At 40.3% G+C, this 21,632-nt stretch overlaps 1 protein-coding gene across 2 annotated transcripts in view; it reads right to left on the reverse strand.

Moving 5' to 3' along the window:
• LOC127580329 (voltage-dependent calcium channel subunit alpha-2/delta-1) overlaps positions 1–21,632 on the reverse strand; it is a 532,630-nt gene that overhangs the window by 123,336 nt on the left and 387,662 nt on the right. For both annotated transcript variants that reach the window (XM_052033643.1, XM_052033642.1), the window contains 4 exons: positions 20,167–20,271; positions 11,013–11,091; positions 10,821–10,870; positions 7,540–7,629 (listed from right to left, as the gene is read on the reverse strand). In XM_052033643.1, coding sequence (XP_051889603.1) covers positions 7,540–7,629; positions 10,821–10,870; positions 11,013–11,091; positions 20,167–20,271 — 324 coding nt within the window. The remainder of the gene's footprint in view (positions 1–7,539; positions 7,630–10,820; positions 10,871–11,012; positions 11,092–20,166; positions 20,272–21,632) is intronic.

The following is a 21,632-nucleotide window of genomic DNA, read 5'->3' on the forward strand; positions in this document are numbered from 1 at the left end:
CTACATTGCTCCAACAATGCCCAACGTGAGCTCAAAGAAGAGCTTCTCATCTTCCCTTTGGGTATTGTTGTAGTTCTCAGGACTTGATAATGAATTTAATAATTTCAGTTAACCATCTCTTCCTTTTCTCTCTCCACAGATATCATCGTACTTCCTAGTTTTAATTTGTCCCTTTTTCCTTTCCTGTCCAAGTGTCAGTTTTTATCGTAATTGTTGCTTTGACAATTTTGCTCTGCACTCTGTCACAGACATTCCCTCTGTTATCTCCACCCTCCTCCATGCTGCTACTTAAAACATGTGTTTTCTCACTTTTCCAGTTCTGATGAAGGATCCTTGACCTGAAACACTGACTGTTTCCCTCTTCACTGGTGCCACTTGAACTGCTAAGTGGTTCCAGCAATTTCTGGTTTGTATCAGGATTTCCAGTATCCACGCTTTTTTTGGTCCAAATACTAATTACAGTCATGTTACATTGGTTTTCTGAGAATCCCTCGTTTTGACATAATGGCTACAATTGTCATCTGTGACAAAACTGTCCATTTTCTGACAAGCTGCTCAAGTATTTAGAGAAAGGTGCATTGCTTTATGTTTCTGTGCCTCCCAACAACTCCTTGGCGTTTTCCCAATGCTCCACTCTCTATTTTTTTTAAATCTATCATTCTATTTTCTCACTCTTTCTACATCTTGGATTAATTGTTTTCGCTCTTCTGCTTTCCTTTTCTCTCTCCAAAGCTTCCTGACAAATGGTTTCTTCTCATTGCTATGTACCTCCCCTACTCTCCTCTCCCATCAGGCAGAAGATACAGGAGCCCGAGGGCACATACCACCAGGCTCAAGGACAGCTTCTATCCCATGGTGATAAGACCATTGGACGGTTCCCTTATACGATGAAATGGACTCTTGACCTCACAATCTACCTTGTTTGACTTTGCACCTTATTTTCTACCTGCAATGCACTTCCCTGTAGCTGTGACACTTTACTCTGTATTCTGTTATTATTTTTACTCTGTACTACCTCAATGTACTGTGTAATGTATTGACCTGTATGAACGGTATGCAAGACAAGTTTTTCATTGTACCTCGGTACAAGTGACAAAAGCAAACCAATACATGCAGTAAATCTCTGATAAAACAGTGATTGGTTCGTGTTTGCAAACTTACTTTATAATATTTCAGCTTCTACCCCAATCTCATGTGTCCATCGTGATTTTTTTTATTTCACTCTCTGCCTAATGTTTCATAAGTTGGTATCACGCGATATTTTTTAAATTCCTCATTTTTTGTGAGAATTCTTTGATGTAATTTGCTGCTCAGCCGACGATGACAATATCATTGGACATCAGAGTCTTTCTGAAACTGATGAGAGATTAACTTATGAGGGGAATCCATACCTCGCGGATCAGTAGATCCTTATGGTCCATTGCACCCCTAGTGACTAGATTTTCGAAGCATATACCTATGTTTTTATGGCCTCAAGATGTAATTGGTGAATTGGTGTAAACATCATGGGTATTATTAACCTTCAATCAAAGTGAATTAAAAAAAAGCATTTATACTAAGTGTCACATGAATGCAACACAAAATGCATTTTTTTTTACAAATATGGAAATAAAACATTTTGTCAATTAGTAAACAAGTTGAGGGACCAAAGAAACTGCTGAAATTAGGATTATTATCTGCAGTTTAATATTGTCTCCTTTGAGATTCATCAAAGTAGGTCAAAAAAGAACTTTTAACTAATAAAGGAAAGCTAGTCACACCCAAGGTGCAGGCTACAGGTAGATGGGTGACCACCAGGAGAAGCAAGGGGAGTAGGCAGTCAGTGTAGGGTTCCCCTGTGGCTGAGTGGAATGGCAATTGAAACAGTATGTGGAGAGTCCAACTAGAGGAGAGAACATACTGGACCTGGTTCTGGGAAATGAGCCGGGCCAGGTGACAGACGTGATAGTGGGTGAACATTTTGGGAATAGTGACCACAATTCATTGTGTTTTAAGACAGTTATGAGTAAGGATATAATTGGATCTTGCAGGAAGTTACTAAATTGGGGAAGGGAAAATTACGACAGGATAAGACAGGAGGTAAGGGGTGTTGATTGGGAGCAGCTGCCATCGGACAAGTCCACATCTGACATGTGGGAGTGGTTTAATAACCAGCTGATCAGAGTTCAGGATCGACATGTTCCGGCAATGAGCAAGGACAAGGATGGTAAGGTAAGGGAACTTTGAAGACCAGAGAGGTCCTAAATTTAGTCAGGAAGAAAAAGAATGCAAACGTAAGGTTTAGGAAGCTAAGATCAGACTGGGTCCTTGTGGAATATAAAGATAGTAGGAAAGTGCACAAGCAGATGATTAGGAAGGCCAAAAGGGGCTATGAAATGTTCTTGGCAAGCAGGATCAAGGAGAATCCCGAGGTATTTTATACTTGTATTCAGAAAAAGAGGCTAACTAAGGAGAGGGTAGGTCCACTCAAGGATAGAGGAGGGAGTTTGTGTTTGGAGTCAGAGCAAGTGGCTAAGGTACTAAATGAGTACTTGGCATCAGTATTTACCGAGGTGAAGGATGAGTGAAAAGTGGGGCATGCTAATGTGCTGGCACATTTTGAGATTAAGGAGGAGCTAATGCTGGGTCTTCTGAAAAGCATTAAGGTGAATAAGTCCCCAGGGCCTGATGGCATATATCGCAGAATATTGAAAGAAGTGAGGAGATTGCTGGGGCTTTGACAAAAATCTTTGTGTCTTCACTAGCAACAGGCAAGGTCCTGGAGGACTGGATAGTCGCAAATACTGTGCCTTTGTTCAAAAAGAAAAATAGGGATAATCCAGGTGATTATAGGCCAGTGGCGAGAGGGCTGTGACAGTGTAAAGGACTATCAAAGAATACAGCCAGATATAGATCAGTTACAGTTATGGGCAGAGAAGTGGCAGATGGAGTTTAATCCAGGCTTATGTCAGGTGTTGTACATTGGGAGGTCAAATGAAAGGAACGAGTATACAGTTAATGGTAGGCCCCTTCATAGCATTGAGGTACAGAGGGATCTTGGGGTCCAAGTCCATAGTTCACTGAAAGTGGCTACACAAGTGGATAAGGTGGTAAAGGCGGCGTATGGAATGCTTGCCTTCACTGGTAGGGGTGGTGAATATAAGGGTAAGGAACTCATGTTGCACATATATAAAATTTTAGTCAAACCACACTTGGGAATATTGTGTGTGGTTCTGGTTGCCCCATTATAGGAAGGATGTGGAGACTGTGGAAAGGGTGTAGAAGAGGTTTTAGCAGGATGCTGCCAGGATTAGAGGGTATGAGCTATAAGGTTGGACAAACTTGGGTTGTTCTCCCAAGAGCGTCGGAGGCTGAGGTGTTTAAAATTATGAAAGGCATAGATAGGGTAGACAGTCAGAATCATTTCCCCAGGCTAGAAATGAAATCAGAAGACATGCTTTTAAGGCTAGAGGGGGGAAGTTTAAAGGCAACAATGAGGGGCAATTTTTTTTTGTTACGCAGAGAGTGATAGGTTCTTGGAATGGGTTACCAGGGGTAGTGGTGGGAGCAGGCAGTTTGGTGGAGTTTAAGAGGCTTTTAGATAGACACATGAATATGGAGGGATAGGGATGACACACAGGAGTTGGATATTTTGTATAAATTGGCATGAAGATCGGCACAACATCGTGGGCCGAATGGCCTGCCGAGCGCTGTCCTGTTCTATGTTCTATATTTTCCACGTACCAGAATGCTCTGGATATTCTGGGATTGCGTGCCATTTAAATCTTAGGAAATGCCGTTGCTATACTTTGAATCCCATTCTGTAACATTGAAATGAAGAAGAATCTTGGCAACTTTAATTAAAAGGGAAATGTAACATTGGTTGGAACAAAATAAAGCACACAGAGATGGGAGAAGGTTTCAGGTGGAATGAGCTTCTTGATGGGATAAATAAGACCTTAGTATAAACAAGGTCACAGGGAGATGAGCACAGTTTAAGCAATGAGACACGTCTTTTGTATTACATTCTTGGGTTATTATATCATTAAGAGATAGTTCAAACATATCGGCAACATGTGCAAGACGCCATATGCTGGTTCAAGAAGTTCATGGAGGGCAAATGAGTAGAGTTGAACTGAATGTTTAGGAAAAAAAACTGAAAAATGAATGATTCCACAGATGGCAGGTTGATCGCCTGCTGAGCACATGTCTACAGTCCCTACCAGTTACAGGGAATTACTACTAATTCACATTGTTGGTATATAAAAGAATGGTTCCAGTGGTTGGAGATCCACATTCACTATTTATTAACTATCCATGTGTTCTACATCCATCACTCCTGACAAATCTCCGATCTCAGTAATGAATCTGTGGGCAAACTCCAACCATCTTCCTCTCTGCCACACACCAAGACAAAGGAGACAAAAATTCAATGGGTAATCCACACGCTCACGATGCTGACAACTAATCAAGAACAATGATGAACATTAACCAAAAACATCTGCAGATGTTGGAAATCCAAAATAAAACAAAATCAGAAGATGGTGGAAATACTCAAGCAGGTGAGGCCACATCTGTGGGAAGAGAAACAGAGTCAGAGACCTAGTGTCAGGACAATGAATGGTAGCCTGGGAAATGCATGTTCCAGGAAAAGAAAGGCAAAGGAAAGGAGGAAGTCAGCAGCTCCCATGCTCTTCAAATAAATTCTCCAGGGGAAAGCTCACTAAATGTTTAACACTCTCGTGAAAGAGCATAGGACAATCAAGCAGCAAACCACCGTAATCCATGGACTTTCTGGGACACTGTCCAACATTCAAGGAGTTCCTCGCACAGCTGCCAGCTGAATGATATCAACATTCTGTTTAACTAATTCTAGTCCTATTTAGGTCTGCCAGGCTATAGCAGATGCATTAAATATGCAGCTACATCAGAGCTACTTAGGGAGTGTAGCTAATGGATCCAGCCCTGATTGATTTATAGCTGGATGGAAATCAGCAACCTCTCTGTCACTAGATGCAGGTTACAGTATTTGCACATGTTTTCACAATGCATCAAGTCTCAGTACATATACATATATCCACAGCAGGGCACTTAACGCAAACACATATCGGGGCTTTAAGCTCTTCTGTTAGACTGAGATTTACAGCCATGGTTCAAATGCACTCACACCACAAGTCTCTCCTGTACTAGATACACTGAACATAATATATCCACAAAAAACTAAGTTACTTCCTGATCCTTTTTTGAAAGGTAGTTATTTTTGGCTCTACCCTGTTACACTTTGAGAGTCCCAAGCAACTTAAAAATTATGCAAATTTCACATAATATAACCCTCTTAAATTACTAAGTAATTTAGCCTTGCAACTGACCTTCAGAGATTCTTAATCTCTTTGCAGGTTTTGTTATTAAAACAGCCTTAGACTGAATTCAAAGAAGGTTCTGTTTCTTTGTTAGACCTCCATGGCTCTGAGACTTAAATTCCTGAAGTCTGCATTAGCTCCAACTCAGTCACAACTGACTAAACTTGCTTGGTATGTGGAATAGCATGGTTATAGATAAACTCCCCTGTTCCTTGCTACTGTGGCTTGTTGTGCTATGCTCTCTCAGCACTACAGCTGAAGGATTTCTACCAACAAAATTGCATGAGTAGTCACAGAAAAACATCACGAGAAAGCAATTTTAGTGCTACAAACTCAGTTAACACTTGCCAAGAGTCAGCAATGTCCTTCGAAAATCCAGAGTACAAACCAAGATCCCATTCTTTGGCACATGAATATGAAGGGAATGGAGGGATATGGATGATACACAGGAAGGAGACATTTAGTATAAATTGGCATCAAGACTGGCACAACATTGTGGGCCAAATGGCCTGTCTAGTACTGTATTGTTCTGTGTTCTGGTCATAATTTGTAAACCTGTACAAATGTATTTAGTTTGAAGGTATCACCTATATGCAAGTTGAGTCCCTAAGCTTCTTCTAGACTCTTATAAAGCAGGCCCACAAAACACGCGTTTCCAAATAGGATCACAATGTGTCGACACACATAGATGTGCAAAGAATAATATATTCATGCAACTGGATGCACTATCAATGTTCAAAAAGAAATCAAAGGCTTGGTGCTCAAACTAGAGCAAAAAAGATAAATAACTTATAATCAGGAATAATCACATTGGGCTTTTATTCCCCCAAATTAAAATGTTGATTAACTACAAGAGCCACAGAGCTGTTGTAGAGCCACAGAGCCATACAGGACAGACACAGGCCCTTCAGCCCAACATGTCCATGCTGACCAACAAGTACACATCTGTACCAAAGCCATTACTTTTAAAGAGGTAGGACTCATGCTCATTACATCACTGAGAGTATGCTGTTTGAGAGATGAACACCAACAATGCCAATCCTGCCAATTTTCTTATCTTCCTGAATCCTTGTAGTCCCAGTTTTACAAGATGAAAATAAACAGTAATAATCCATTGTTTTCCTGACACAAGTGCATCTTTGAAAAAGTCTGCTGTGAGCGACTTTAAAGGAGAAAAAGAATATAATTTTTAAATTGTAAAATATGCAAATCCATTTGAAGGAGTTGAAATTAAATGGAACACAATCCTGTTCTCACTTTGCCTCTTATTAAGATAAAATGTTTTTTTTGTTGATTGACAGGCTACTCTAGTTGATGTGGCATCCTTCCTGTGATTTGAATAAAAGCCTCATAATGTAGGACTCAAGTTGACAGGGTTTTCAGGTACCCACCAGCATCACATGTTCACTTGATTGAAATAAATAACAATTTGTCTCTTACAAGTCTTTTTTCTACTATCAACTGCCTTCCTCCTGCTAACTTAAGAGTAGATATGGTGCAGGTTACAAAGAACAGTATTATTCCAGCAATATGTACACTTTGCTGTATTTATTTTTAGCTGTTCTTAAAATGTCAAGTATTTGCCACCAGCAGTGAAGTTTCTCACAAAGATCTAATGACCTCTATTATAAGATCCTCCTATTTTCTGAAGTCAGACTTCAGTTCAGGAACATTGAAATCAGCAGCAGCTGAGCAGCTAATCATAATGAAGAATTCCCAGAGAAGACAAACCTGAATGCTAACTAAATATTAGATGAACATTTATGAAGCTAGAATATCATAATTTAAACATTCTGAAATCTCCACTCTCGTGAAATATTCATGACATAAAACTGTGCATAAAATTACCTTTTTACCTTTTTTTGGATGAACATTAATTTTGATATTAAAACACAACAAACAACAAAGGGTTATTTTCAGGTTAATTACATCAGTTACATTTATGTCAGTTCTGGTGATTTTCCTTGATTGCAGTGGAGAAGGCTGTAAACAATTCAGCTTATGAATACAAGCTGAATCATTGACAACAGCTCAGAGAATTCCACATCAACTCTACTTGTGAAGAAATCCCAATGTTGCTGACAGATTCCTGAAGAAGTGTCAGCAAATAATAGGTGTTTGCCACTGCAAAGTTTGGGCCATTACTTTGGCACTCAATGCAAACAGTAGATTGTGCAAGCGTTAAGTGTTCATATCATACCAGTGCATCCAGGTATACGTTGGTCCACTGAACTTGTTTTTCCTTTGTGCCAGCTAAAACCATTGGTCTCCCAAGTACATCCAAATATTCCTATAAAAATGAATGGAATAATGTAATCACCGAAAACTAGAAGCCAATTTTTCAATAATGCTAAGCACAGGAAATAACTCTTACTCTCTGGTGCACGTTACTGAAAGTGAAGCATTAAGATTTCAGAGGAAAAAGTACTCAATGTATTAGTTTTCTCTACCATAGTTTGATTTATCAGAAGAACCAGAGAGATTGCAGAGTATGCAATTGGAATTTTTTTTAACTCTAGGGCTTTTATTGTTGGAAATTGTTAAGGCAATACACTCAAATTACAATTCTGGTACAAATGAAGAAGCTTCATTTAAACAGTGCTGGTGAGCTGCTTAATCTAAAAATGAATCCAGAGACAAAGGCAGCTTCAAAGGGTGTCAGGAACACCAAAGGTGAAAGAGCCCATGGAGACAAAAATCCAAATTAGTTCTGTAGCACTCCGGGCTATCCCAAATGTTTACATTTTAAACTTGCATTGGAGAGACTCTGGTTTTGATCCCACAATTTCCACCATAGAACATCCCTGCTGGGCTCTCCCAACCGCTGGTCTATGAAACTAGCTTAGGTTCTTAGGGGTTCCATCTGTCAAATAGTAATTAGTATAACTTCAAGAGGTTCCTACCTCAGTCAGGCAGCCACGTCAGAGGGGGGACAAGTGCCAGCCACTCAACCCTGTTTTGCTGTTCAGTGAGATCATGGCCGAGGCAGACCTGAACCCCAAACCCCTCAGGAAAATGTACTGATCTTCATCGTGCAAATTTCAATTAGAGATGGCAAAATTTTCAATTTCCATTATCTTTAATGTGGAAAAAGTACTTGTTGAATACCCCAGCTCCCACTTCAAGAATATCCTAACTTGTTCAGTATTGTCCCACTAGAAGGAATAATTTCCCTGCATCAATCTATCAGATCCCTTGGGAGGATCATCCTTCAACCTTCTACATTCCACAGACTGTAAGGCAGTATTTTGCAGCCAGTAACCCAATAGGCTTCATTTTTATTCAAGCCAATATATAAACTTCTTGAGGTAAACTGAATGCAGATGGAGTCTGGCAAAGGCTCTGTACAACCTCAGTCCCTGGGGTCTTAAAACCCAGCAAGCAGATATCTTTGATATTAACTCCTATACTTCCTGGATTCATAATAACAGGATCATTACAGCATGGCTTATTGCTCCACTGTTGAGCTGTAGCTGTGTTTAAAATGGTCTGCTCCTTCGATGTCAGAAATTTTAATTGTGATTTGGTCAGGGAATTTTTGGAGATTTGAGTCAGTTCAGCAATTTCAGGTTTAGTTCAAAAGTACTACATTTTCATCTGCATCTTGAATAAAATGTCTTGTTCACACAGTGACAATTCATGAACTAAACATACTGCTTCAGTAAAGGTGATCCTCTGTATACTGAGCCAGAACCTGCTGAACTCAGCTCCCTGTCCGGACTCACTGCCTGCCTGCCAGGATTTAGTTTCTCTGGATTGGAGGACCAGATGAGCTGACTCTTCATATTTGAGAGGTGTTCAACCAGGTGGAGTGAGCTCTAAGCAGTGAATGGACCTCAGGGAATGGATCCTGAGAACATGCCTCATTCCACAATAATTAGCTGTTCCATACTATTTTATTCGGGGTAGATGAATCTAAAGTACATGGTAATGTTTAACTGTTGATACAGAGCTCTTGCTGACAGTCTGGTTTATCAAAGCTTGATAAATAACAGTTCAATATAATTGCTCAGAAGAACTGTGACCTCTCAAGCATAACACAATTGAGACAGCCCTCCATCTGACACCAGATGCAGCTGGTCTTTATGAGCACTGCCTATGGCACTCAGCAAGAAACGAGACTAAGTGGTGGAGGTGCAAGAGAGACCACAGATGCTGGAATCTTGAGCATGAAACAAACTCCTGGGGGATCTCAGTAGGTCAAGCAGCATCCGTCGAGGCAAAGGGATGGCCAATGTTTCAGGTTGAGTCCTGATGCAGGGTCTCGACTCGGAAGATGGGTTAGTGTCTGCTTTCCAGGCACAAATCACACAAAAATCAATTTAACCCAAGACAGGTTGCCTTGGAAGAACCAGTGACAAATCCCTGAACCATTCTGGAAAAGGTCAGTGACCTTTAGAAAGTGAGAATCTAGTGCTTGCACCAGTCAGGGAATGGACTGTGGTACATGGTACATCAGCCCCCACAGCTCAGAACCTCATGGAACCACCGCTGGATTCTCTAGCACCAACTCCGGTATATTCCATATTTCTGCACTGCAGCATGCAGACACAGAGGTCTGGAATGCATTGCCATACACACTATAGCTAGCTGGCAATTTCAGGTCCTCTGGCTAAACATCTGGCCATTAATTCTTGGTGTGCAGTAGATTTTGCCATTTTGACCAATGGCATTTATATCCCCCAGTCCGGAACTAACTGAAATAGAGGGTCTTTCCATCTACTCCTAAGATCCTGCCTTTAGAAGGACAAATTAATTTCCTTCGCCAGTCTTCCTTATGACCTCTGATGTAATGGTCATAAATTCTAAAAATTGTGCATTAATGAGCTGAAGGTTTTTGGCCCTCAGAATTTATCTTAGATTTACCAAATACTGCCTTTCTGAATCTTTGGACATGTCTGTGAGTCAACCTTCTTCCAGCAACCTAACTGACTGAAACTTAGGTCAGAGGTTCAACACGTTCCGCTCACTGAACTCCAGTACATTCACTACAGCCTGAAGCAATGTAATCCTTCATAATTAACAAGAATGGAAGGAGGCGAGTAGAGACAATTTATGGTGACAATATAAAAGCAAACTCCGGGCTCTTTGCTCAGTTTTCTAGTTCTGTATAATATCTTAAAGCAAATTGAAAGTTATTTGATATTTTTCTCCCACTAAATGATCTAATTTTCCAATTATTTATCAAAAAATTATTAATTGTCCAGTTTGGCTCCTGTATATTTGAAAAAAAACACTACAGCGCATGAAAAAAATATTTGGCATAAAACAAAAAATGCTAGAGATACTCAGCAGGTCAGATGGTATTTGTGGAGAAAGAAGCAGGAGTTAACATTTCATAAATGGTTATCAACAGATTCTCTCCACAGATGTTGCCTGACCTGCTGAGAATTTCCAGCATTTTTGGATTTTTTTTTTGCTTTAAGCACATTTGGCAAATTAGCAAGGTCAACCTGGTAAATTACATTTTAATATTACTACCTGTGTGTTTATACGTATTGCTCCAATTGAGGGAATTTCAAAGAAGTAGCCTGAAATGTAAAAAGAAGACATGTTAAACTGTATCCAGAATCTTTCCGGTGCAAACTGGAACCATTAATCAGAGTCCCATTAAAAATAGATCACAAATAGATTTTAAATATATTATTGATAAAAAGATAGGTTATCAAATACCTTTATTAGTGCAGGCCATCCACTGTAATGGTCCTTTATCATAGTTATGCTGACCAACTGAAAAGGTGAAGACTCGCACCTAAAATAAGAAGGGAGATTGGTACAGTGATTGGGGAAACCAATAAATTGCACATTCTATTTATGTGCAGAACAGATCTTTATAGTAAGGATTAATAATTATAAAACCAATGAAACAATTTAACAACTTTGCATTGTTCATTCCTTATAAGTACTTTATCAATATCTATTGCTACAGAGAGATACAATTTAAATAAAGATGTTTTATTTAAATAAAGAGATATACTCTATCTCTCTCAGATACACATAATGCAGATGAAATAGAGATGTTATAAACACTGCAAATACATTACAAAATTTGAATAGAAATGATCAACCAAAAAGATTATCCCATTGGATCACTTTAGATATTCCCCTGCTTCTTTCTCATCAGCAGAAATTGACTTCTACATCATTGGCTCTGAAATATTCCAAGAACTTGAAATCAGAAGTTCATGTATCCAGTTCCACCCGTTTGTTACCTGATTCAGCTTGGATTTGCTTTTTGTGAACATAAAATTCAAATCAAGGAGTGGAAGAGTGACACAAAGTTTATAAAATACATCGGAAGTGTCCTGGCATTTGCAACATAGAAACTAGAAGGAAGAATTGCATTTATATGTATACTTACATATTCCTTTCAAAACATCTCAAAATGCTTTTCAACCAATGAAGTCATTTTGAAATGCAATTACTCTTGTCACTTAGGAACCTTGGCAGCCAACTTGCACAAAGTAAATCACTCGACTGTTGGTTCAGATATAAATATTGGCAAGGGCGCTGGATATAATTGACTTGCTTTTCTTTGGGAAAAGTGCCACTTATGTCACATCTCATGTTCATGCTTTATCTGAAATAGCACCTCAGATGGGGCAGGCCTCCTGCAGTGCTGTGCAGAAGTCTCAGCCTAAGTTTGTACGTTCAAGACCTGACTTAGAAGCAAAAGCACTAACGACTGAATCACTGCTAATGTTTGTCCAATCAACTCGTTCATAATCACTTGCGAAACCCTTTGAAGACTGACATGACGTTGCTTCTGGGTTCTCCCTGGGGAATGGAATTAAGCATCTAGTTTGTGGCAAAGGCAGAAAGCCCAAGATCCACACTAAGAAAAATCTCGTAGCAATGTTACTGAATCTGTTCAAGTTTTAGTTTTTCCATTTGCAAAAGATGTCACACAGCAACGGAATCACAAAGACTATTCCAGAGTGTGAGATCCAAGTGGCTGAAGCCTTTGGTGTTTAAGTTAGAGCAAGTGGTAGGGTGTGGATGGGACTACAGGTATGTTGAAGGGGGAGGGTAGGGCAGAGTGTAAAGGTGGCCCTGGACAGAAGATTGGCTGACAGGTGTAGGAACAACGAGCTGAAGGAATTTGCAGAGGTCAGGGGAGGGTGAGTGATGGAGCCAAGTTCTCATTCCAGGGATCATGGGGGTGAATTTTCAGCTAGGAGCCCACTGCTACAGAAGCAACTGCAGAATTTACTCTGCATCAGGAGGTTTTGAGGAGCCCACTAACTTTAATTTTAGGTCCTGCAGGTTGGAGCGGCAATAGCTAACCAAACTGCCTCCCTCCTCCCCAACACCACCCCATGCCTGCTGACTCCACTTGTGGGTGGGGGAAAATAATTTTTTGAAGAAGACAAGATTTTGAAATCAATGCATAGGGTGGGAGCCAATGACAGTAAGATGCAGAAAGGCATCAGAGGAGCAAGAATCAGTATGGGGACTAAGATTAAAAGGACGAAAGTCTCAGACGTTGACTTGCAAGATGGTTATATGTCAAACTATGCATCTCCCTGTGCCCAATGAAGCATCCATTTGTCTCTCACCAACATTTAACTGCAAAGCTCGAACATTATAAAGGCAACTCACTGTCCCCAAGATGTCAGTTATTTTTAGAATGATTTAATTTCCAGTTTTCTCTCTTACTGAGGCACTTTTCATAAGACTTGACAGAACGTTATCTGAACAAAAGCATAACTATAAACAAACATTTATCTTCTGATGTAGCTTGTTTACAAAATGTACTTAAAGCAAAGAATGGGTAATTTTGGAAGAAGCTTCAGTGAAACCTCCCAGAGGGAGGTAATACAATAAAGATCACAGCCTTTTTTCAAAAGAATGCCTTACAGGGAAGAGATATTGTTAAAGACTAAATAGAGCAAAGCAGAGTCTACAAAAAAGGGTGGCTTCAAAAGAAACAGGAACAGAACATTCATATGGCAGCTTCAATGTAACAAAACCTTGCAAGATGCTTCATGCATAGGAGGTTAATGCAAGAACAAAGGTTATAGAAGCTGACCAATGGTATGAGTGGGATTTCCATACGTGCCTAGGTTTTTGACCTAAGTTACATCTATGTCAATATCACAGGTTGATACCGTTCATTAAACCCCACTTCTCATTCATCAATACACTTCTCCTGTTGAGCATATCTTGCATTTTCCGTTTTTATTTCAGATTTCCAGGATCCACAGTATTTTGCATTTGGATGTACTGTAACTGTATTTTGTTTAGCACTAACAATTCTTAAATTGATCAGTAAAGTGCATATTATGTTGAATGGGTTGATCAGTTATCTTGTCTTAACTCTTTATCTGGAGAGTGTTGTGAAGTGTTGGATGAGCACCCTGACAGGCCATGACATCAACACACCTGCAATTATTTATTTTTACCAACTAATGGGGTGCTAAGTATGAAGGGAGAGCTGCAGGACTTTAAAAAAAAAATTTATACAGTACGGTAACAGATCCTTCCGGCCCAACGAGTCCGCATCGCCCAATTACACCCTTGTTAACCTACCTGTACTTCTTCGGAATGTGGGAGGAAACCGGAGCACCCAGAGGAAACCCACGCAGACACGGGGAGAATGGACAAACTCCTTACAGATAGCGGCCGGGATTGAACCCTAATTGCTGCCACTGTAATAGCGTCACGCTAATCGCTACGCATCTGTGCTGCCCTATACAAGGAGGGGGAAGGACCCCTCTCACCAAATGTGTCTGAATATTCCTGCTAGATATCAACCCAGAAATCAGATCTTGAACTCCACTGTACACTTGGCAGGTGCACAAGGTGTGTTCTGAATACCACAATTCCCGACTCAGAGATGAAAACGTGAGCGCTACACCAAGGACTTGTTTAAGTTGGAAGCAGCAAAATACGAATAATGACTAAAATGCTTCTGGCTCTCACTCAAAGGTTACAGTAAAGTGGCCATGTGGCTTCATTTGTTGTTTTTTCACTTTTAACATCAAAGGCGACATCAAGCTTCCAGTTATTAAATGGCCCAAAATATGCAACAACACAGAAGGTTCTCTAAAACATCTAGTTACTGGAAAAGTCTTCAGTTTGCCAGGTTTGTAAGTTCATGTTCAGTTTTAGAATGGGCATAAATCCAACTGATACAAATATACAACAAGCATAACATAACATCACATCTGGGAAGAGCCAAAATAATTACAGAATGGCAGCTTGTGTTAAATGTCTCTGCCCATTTTAGATAGAGGCATTTTATTTTATCTTTACATTTTGCTTATGCTCAGAAGGATAAATGCATCAAGTCACGATGGTTGGTTGACAGTTTCAAATTAAATGGTTAGCTAACTGATTAAAAGCCAAATTTGAAATGGCATTCATTCATTTATTCATAGGGTGCTTCTTCAGCAGTGCAAAATGTAGTTTTTCACTGCTTGCTACTTAAGTTCTCATTGACACTTTACTCACAGTACTGTGCAAATTTTATTTCTACTAATTGCTCCTGTGCAAAACTAGTGGAATGTTTGTCCTGACATACCCAAGTTTAGAAATGACGGTGGGTAATTTGTGCAACGCCACTCTGTTGTATCTGATGCAAGTTCAGGAAAGCAGTGCTGTTGATGGATAGATGGATAAAGTTATTGCCACAATAGAAGGCACTACCCGTCCCCAAATCATCAGTCCGCTGGATTCAAAGAGTACCAACGCACAACCAGGCCAGGAAAAGTCCCAGATCATGGAAACCCAATAAGTATACCGTACCCTTATACAAACGAGAGAGGCTTGTAAAGATTTTAAAATATCCTGTCGGAATTGTTCAGTAGGTCAGGCAGCATCTGAGCAGAAACAGAGATAATGATTTGGGTCAATGCATGTACTCCCACACATTTAATATGCACTTGGATAAGCTCTTGAAATGACATGGCACAGAATGCTATGGGCTGAGTGCTGGAAAATGGGATCTGGCACTGACATAATGGGCTGACAGGTCGGTTTCCCTGCTGCATGACTCTGACCTTTCATCAGAACTTCTAGATATTGAGTATCTAGATACATTGAGTAAAGTGGTATGGATGTATTGGGTGCCAGAGATAATGAGATGCAACATGCCCATTGGTAAATGACATCTCATATTGTGTTACCTGAACATCATGGTCCCACACTTAACTGCATGTACATTTTCTAATTTCCAGACAGAGAGGTGAAGAAATCTGGTGAGGTGAAGCCAAAGCCAACTATAAACCAGCAAGCTAATTTATTAGCCATTGTTATAACTGAGTATAGAAATGTTTGCAGTGAATTTTAATCAATTTTGCAATATTAATTGTAACAAAATGCACCATGTTATTAATGATAAAGAGCTAACTATACCACTCTTACTAGCAAACTCTCTGAAAGCCTCTTTCTTTCTCACCAGTTCTCTACAGAAGTTCAATCTTAGTTGGACAGGAAGCCTGAAAGTGCCCCATATTGTTCCCATTCAAGGTGCCAATTATTCTCATCAACTCATTTCTAGTCTTGAGCTGCTGGGTACCAAGCTAGAGTTCACACAAATAAACATAATGGCATTGAGTGGCCTTATCTTTTGTTAATAGTTCTCTAACAACATCATAAGTGAATTCATAGCTTTACCCCATTAACATGGAAAGGCAGCTGGTACCTTTCTCTTTTTGTTAAGGAGCCTGCCATCAGGTATTCATAGGGCTTGTCTAGTGCAGGAGATACACCCCCTTAAAATCAGCTTCCTAAAATTGGTAAACAGAATCATAACTCTCTGCAGGAATGGACCAGTTCCATGGGAAAAGGGAGAAGAATCAGGTTTATTATCACTGACATATGTTGTGAAATTTGTTGTTTTGTGGCAGCAGTACAGTGAAAGACATAAAAATTACTATAAGTTACAAAATCAAATAAATAGTGCAAAAGAGGAATAATGAGATAGTATTCATGAACTGCTCTGAAATCTGATGGCAGAGGAGAAGAAGCTGTTCCTGAAATATTGAATGTGGGTCTTCAGACTCCTGTACCTCCTCCCCGATGCTGGTAATGTGAAGAGGGCATGTCCTGGATGGCGAGGGTCCTTAATGACGGATGCCACCTTCTTGAGGCACCGCCTCTTGAAGACGTCCTCAATGGTGGGGAGGGTTGTGTCTGTGATGGAGCTGACTGAGTCTACAACCCTCTGCAGCCTCTTTCAATGCTGCACATTGGAGCTTCCATACCAGGCAGTGATGCAACCAGTCAGAATGTTCTCCGCCGTACATCTGTAGAAATTGGCAAGGGTCTTTGGTGACATACCAAATCTCCTCAAACTCCTAATGAAGTAGAACCACTGCCATGCCTTATTTGTGATTGCATCAATGTGTTGGGCCCAAGACAGATCCTCTGAGATGTTGACATCCAGGAACTTGAAGCTGCTCACCCTTTCCACTGCTGACCCCTCAATGAACATTGGTGTGTGTTCTCCCGACCTCCCCTTCCTGAAGTCCACAATTAATTCCTTGGTTTTGCTGACGTTGACTGCGAGGTTGTTGTTGCAATACCACTCAACCAGCTGATCTATCTTACTCCTGTACGCCTCCTCATCGCCATCTGAGATTCTGCCAACAACATTGGTGTCATCAGTGAATTTATAGATTGTGTCTGAGCTGTGCTTAGCCACACAGTCATGAGTGTAGAGAGAGTAGAGCAGTGGGCTAAACACACATCCTTAAGGTGCACCTGTATTGACTGTCAGCGAGGAGGAGATGTTACTTTCGATCTGCACTGACTGTGGTCTCCCGATAAGGAAGTCGAGGATCCAGTTGCAGAGGGAGGTACAGAGACCCAGGTTTTGAAGCTTGTTGATTAGTACTGGGGGGGACGATGGTGTTGAATGCTGAGCTGTAATTGATAAACAGCAGCCTGACATATGTTTTGCCGTTGTCTACGTGCTCCAAAGCCAAATGGAAAGCCAGTGAGATTGTGTCTGTTGTAGACCTGTTGTGGCAGTAGGCAAATTGCAGCAGGTCCAGGTCCTTGCTCAGGCAGGAGTTAGTTCTAGCCATGACCAATCTCTCAAAGCACTTCATCACAGTAGATGTGAGTGCTACCAGGCAAGAGTCATTGAGGCAGCTCACCCTGCTCTTCTTGGACGCTGGTATGATTGCTGCCCCTTTGAGCAGGTGGGAACCTCCAACTGCAGCAGTGAGAGGTTGAAGATGTCCTAGAACACTCCAGCCAGTTGGTCAGCACAAATTTTCAGTACCCTGCCAGGTACACCGCCAGGGCCTGACGCCTTGTGAGGGTTCACCCTCTTGAAGGATGTTCTGATGTCAGCCTCCAAGACAGAGATCACATAGTTGCCAGATGTTGTGAGGATTTACACAGGTGTAGTGTTATTCTCACTTTTAAAGCGTGCATAAAAGGCATTGAGCTCATCGGGGAGTGAAGCGTCACTGCCATTTATGCTGGTAGGTTTCACCTTATAGGAAGTAATGGCATGCAAACCCTGCCAGAGCTGTTGTACATCTGATTGTTCTCTAACTTCACACGGAATTGCCTTTTCACTCTCACGATGGCCTCTGTAGATCATATCTACACTTCTTGTAGGGTTCTGGATCGCCGGTCTTGAACGCCACAGATCTAGCCCTCAGCAGACTGTGAATTTCCTGGATCATTCAGGGCTTCTGGTTTGGGAAAACTTGGTATGTTCTCGATACACTCATTCACGTATTCGCCTTGATGAAGTTGGTGACAGCCAGGGCATATTCATTCAGATCCGAAGATGAATCCCTGAATATTGTCCAGTCCACCGATTCAAAGCAGTCCTGTAAACGCTCCTCCACCTCCCTTGACCACAGCTTGCGGTCCTCACCACTGGTGCTGCGGTCTTCAGTCCCTGCCTACATGTCGGGAGTAGAAGTACAGCCAGATGATTGGACTTGCCAAAGTGCAGGCACGGGATGGCACGGTAGGCGTTCTTGAGGGTGGTGTAGCAGTGATCGAGTGTGTTGGCTACTCTGGTTCCGCAGGTGACATGTTGGTGGTAGTTTGTCAGAGACTTCTTCAAGCTGGCCTGGTTGAAGTCCCCCACGATGATCAGGGTGCGCTGTCTCATGACTGCTGATCAGGGTGCTCAGCTCCTCCCAGTGCCAGCTTGACATTTGCCAGATATCAAGCGATGCTCTGAAGTCATTTTCTATAGGTGCTGAGAAGCAGGACCGAGTTGCTGCTGATCAAGGACCACTACCATATACTGTCTTAAAGAACCAACCCCACATCCCTTGCTTGAGCTATCCCAACCAATCTGACAAACTGCATTGGATTACACGTCTGATGGCCTGCAGGTATCCCGTGGAATTTAAATGAACGTGAAGCCTCAAAATGACAGGTGATTCTTGCTTTCTGGATAATGAGTCAACCAGCATGTCAATCAAACCTCCAGCTGAAGTAGTGTGCAAGCAGCACTATCCACTTTAGATGCTTTGTCTGGACTGGAACCCAGATTGCTGGAAGTTGAATACTGAGAGGTGCTTAATTTAATGGACTTATCTTGACAAAAGATAAACAGTAATAAACGTCCTAACTTACTAACTGTTTAAAAAAATAAGGAGGTGACAAAGAGCAGTATGAGACAGTTTTGTGTGCTTGGAAAATCAGTCAAATCCAAGAATGTAACAAAGTAAAAGAGCAAAAAAAAAGACAAATAACAAAGCTGTACTTTACAGCCTGCCAAGAACAAACTAGTGTTTATTACACTTGCTCTTGCCTGCGGGGTTTCTGCAGGCCTTTGCACAGGAACTTTGTGTAAGGTGAGCCCACCTAGTACACCATCTTTGCAGGGAAACCTGGACCAGTGTGACCAGCAAAAACACCTGCATCTCATCAACTAATCAGACTAAAGAGTCATGCAGTGTCTAAACTAGGAATTAAAACAGTAAGTTCAAGGTCAAATCAGGTACAGAAGTTAAAATAAATGAACAATACAAATAAAGGGAAAAAGAAAACTAAATTCAGCAATAATGAAAATCAGAAGGAAATACATATTCAATTGTTTAATTTTTGTTAATACCTTAAGTAGGAACCCAGTGGATAGCTACAACAACTTTACACCAATCCATGTGTTTCCATTGCAAATTACTGAGGAAGAAATTGTTATAGCAAAGGTTCTGAAGGAGCAGGGCAATTTCTTGAATTCCACATTTAACTGCACACGTACGGTCACTGGCTCACCATCTGATTATGCTTTTAACAGTGGTAACCTATTTTTCATCACAAAACTCAGCCACTGTTATTGGGAGTTTGTGCCCTTTATATGAATGTACGGACTAAATAGGTGGCTAGATTTTTCTTCATGGTGAAATTTGCTCAATCCACATCTAATGCATTGGTGATGCCTTGTTTTGGTTAGATAGTGTTTCTGAACTAATGTTATTTGACTGACAAGCATACTAATTGAATAGGAGGGATATTGTAAAAATAAATTAAAGAACTATATTGTAAAATTTTGGTAAAAAATGGAATTCCATTTATTGTTTTAATTTTCACTTTAAAATAATTTACCTAGCTCTAGGAAACAAACTGACAACAAATCTCCCATGTCATTGTATCTTGGTTATTCCAAATAATACTAGGATTGAGATAGAGGCTATAGAAAACCCTTTGACTGGATTAAATTAATTTCTGCAAACAGGACAAAATATGCCCCCTATTGGATTACAGAATGCTTCCTATTGTACCAAACTCATTTGGTTTTAATTTGGGAAATTACAATCTATGCCAATACTGTCAAAATCATTTCTATTATTAGCATCATGGTATTTTTGCATCAAAACTAATAGGTTTTACAAGTACTTACTTTCTTGTCCTGGTTATATGTTGTAAAAATTTCTTGGGCTCGTTCTTCCCCACCATCTGTAAATAACATGATGATCTTGTTGCAATTCGCTCGGGACACATTGAACTACAAAGAAACAATGGGGAACATCTATTCAATTTCAATTTTAAATTGCACAAGGTCCTTAAATCACAAGACATGCCACAGACATGACATAATAAAATAACGGTATACATTTCATACACCTTGATCTACAATCCAGCTTTTCAAGACCGTGGGATTCCATTACAAAGCTGGGGTTTTACTCTAGATATTCCTTTCATGTTTAATGTTCCACACCATTTCTGTTGGTGAGGTTTTGTTTCAAATGGCCTGGAACAATTTTTTATCTCCCCAATATCCAAGTAATTCATTGCAAAGCTAGGAATCAAATAGAAAAGTCCCATTATTGTGTTCCAGCCCTCGTCAAATATCATATTCCACCATGTGATCTTCCAGAAGGCTATCAACCAATATTATAGCAGACAAGGCGATGACAATAACCTGCTCAACGGATTCATTCAACAATAAACAACTCGGTGAATGAAAGCAATTATATGCTGTACACATACAGTTGTCATAGGTTTCATGATGCCCCCTCAGAAGATATAAAATAATGAATTGCTGTACTAATACATGCACCTGAATGGAGTGGACTGGCTTCTCTATCCATTAAATAAACAGAAAAAAAATTACATTTTGGACTGTGTTGATTCAGAACAAGCTTCTAATCCCATGTATACATAAGATTCCAGCACCAGTATATCCCAAACTGATAATGATAATCCACCTTTGCCTCAAGATCCTGATAATTTCCTTCATTATTAACAATACATTTTCAATGCAAGTGTGGCATCCAAGTGAAGAGATTTTGCTTGAACTATCACTACAAGTATAGCTTAAATGCAGAGTCTGGTCATTTAAAAGCGCTTTCGTACACCCATTCGAAGCTGTGCAAGTAAAATTCCTTAATTCATAGATGTATTATTTTAAAATTAGTGCTGATGCAACACAAAAACACTGGAGAATTTTTTTTCAACATTTGAAAAACCCCATTTCCTTTTTACTACATTGGGCCATTAGAGGATGGAAATAAACAGGAATTCAATGTTTTTAAATGTATGCATAAAGGACTAACGATCAAGGTAAATAGAGTGATCATGATGAAAGGGAAATATCTTTGTCATATGTTTGTAACGATGGCCAAATCAACAAGAACACACAAGTCTCCAGAATCACTGGTGTTAAACTTGAAGAAGCAGTCCTCCTTTGAGCAGAGAAGGTGAGAAGGACATCTAGCTGAAGTGTTCAAAATCAGGTAAATTAGTTGGTACAGTTTCCAGAGGTGGGTCAAGAACCAGATGAGACAAATGGCAATAGAATCTGAAGTGACATTATGAATATTCCTTTATACAGCAAGTTTTTGTGAAAGAACGGTGGAGACAGAT

This window comes from Pristis pectinata, chromosome 19, assembly GCF_009764475.1.
Source record: "Pristis pectinata isolate sPriPec2 chromosome 19, sPriPec2.1.pri, whole genome shotgun sequence".
Lineage (NCBI taxonomy): Eukaryota > Metazoa > Chordata > Chondrichthyes > Rhinopristiformes > Pristidae > Pristis > Pristis pectinata.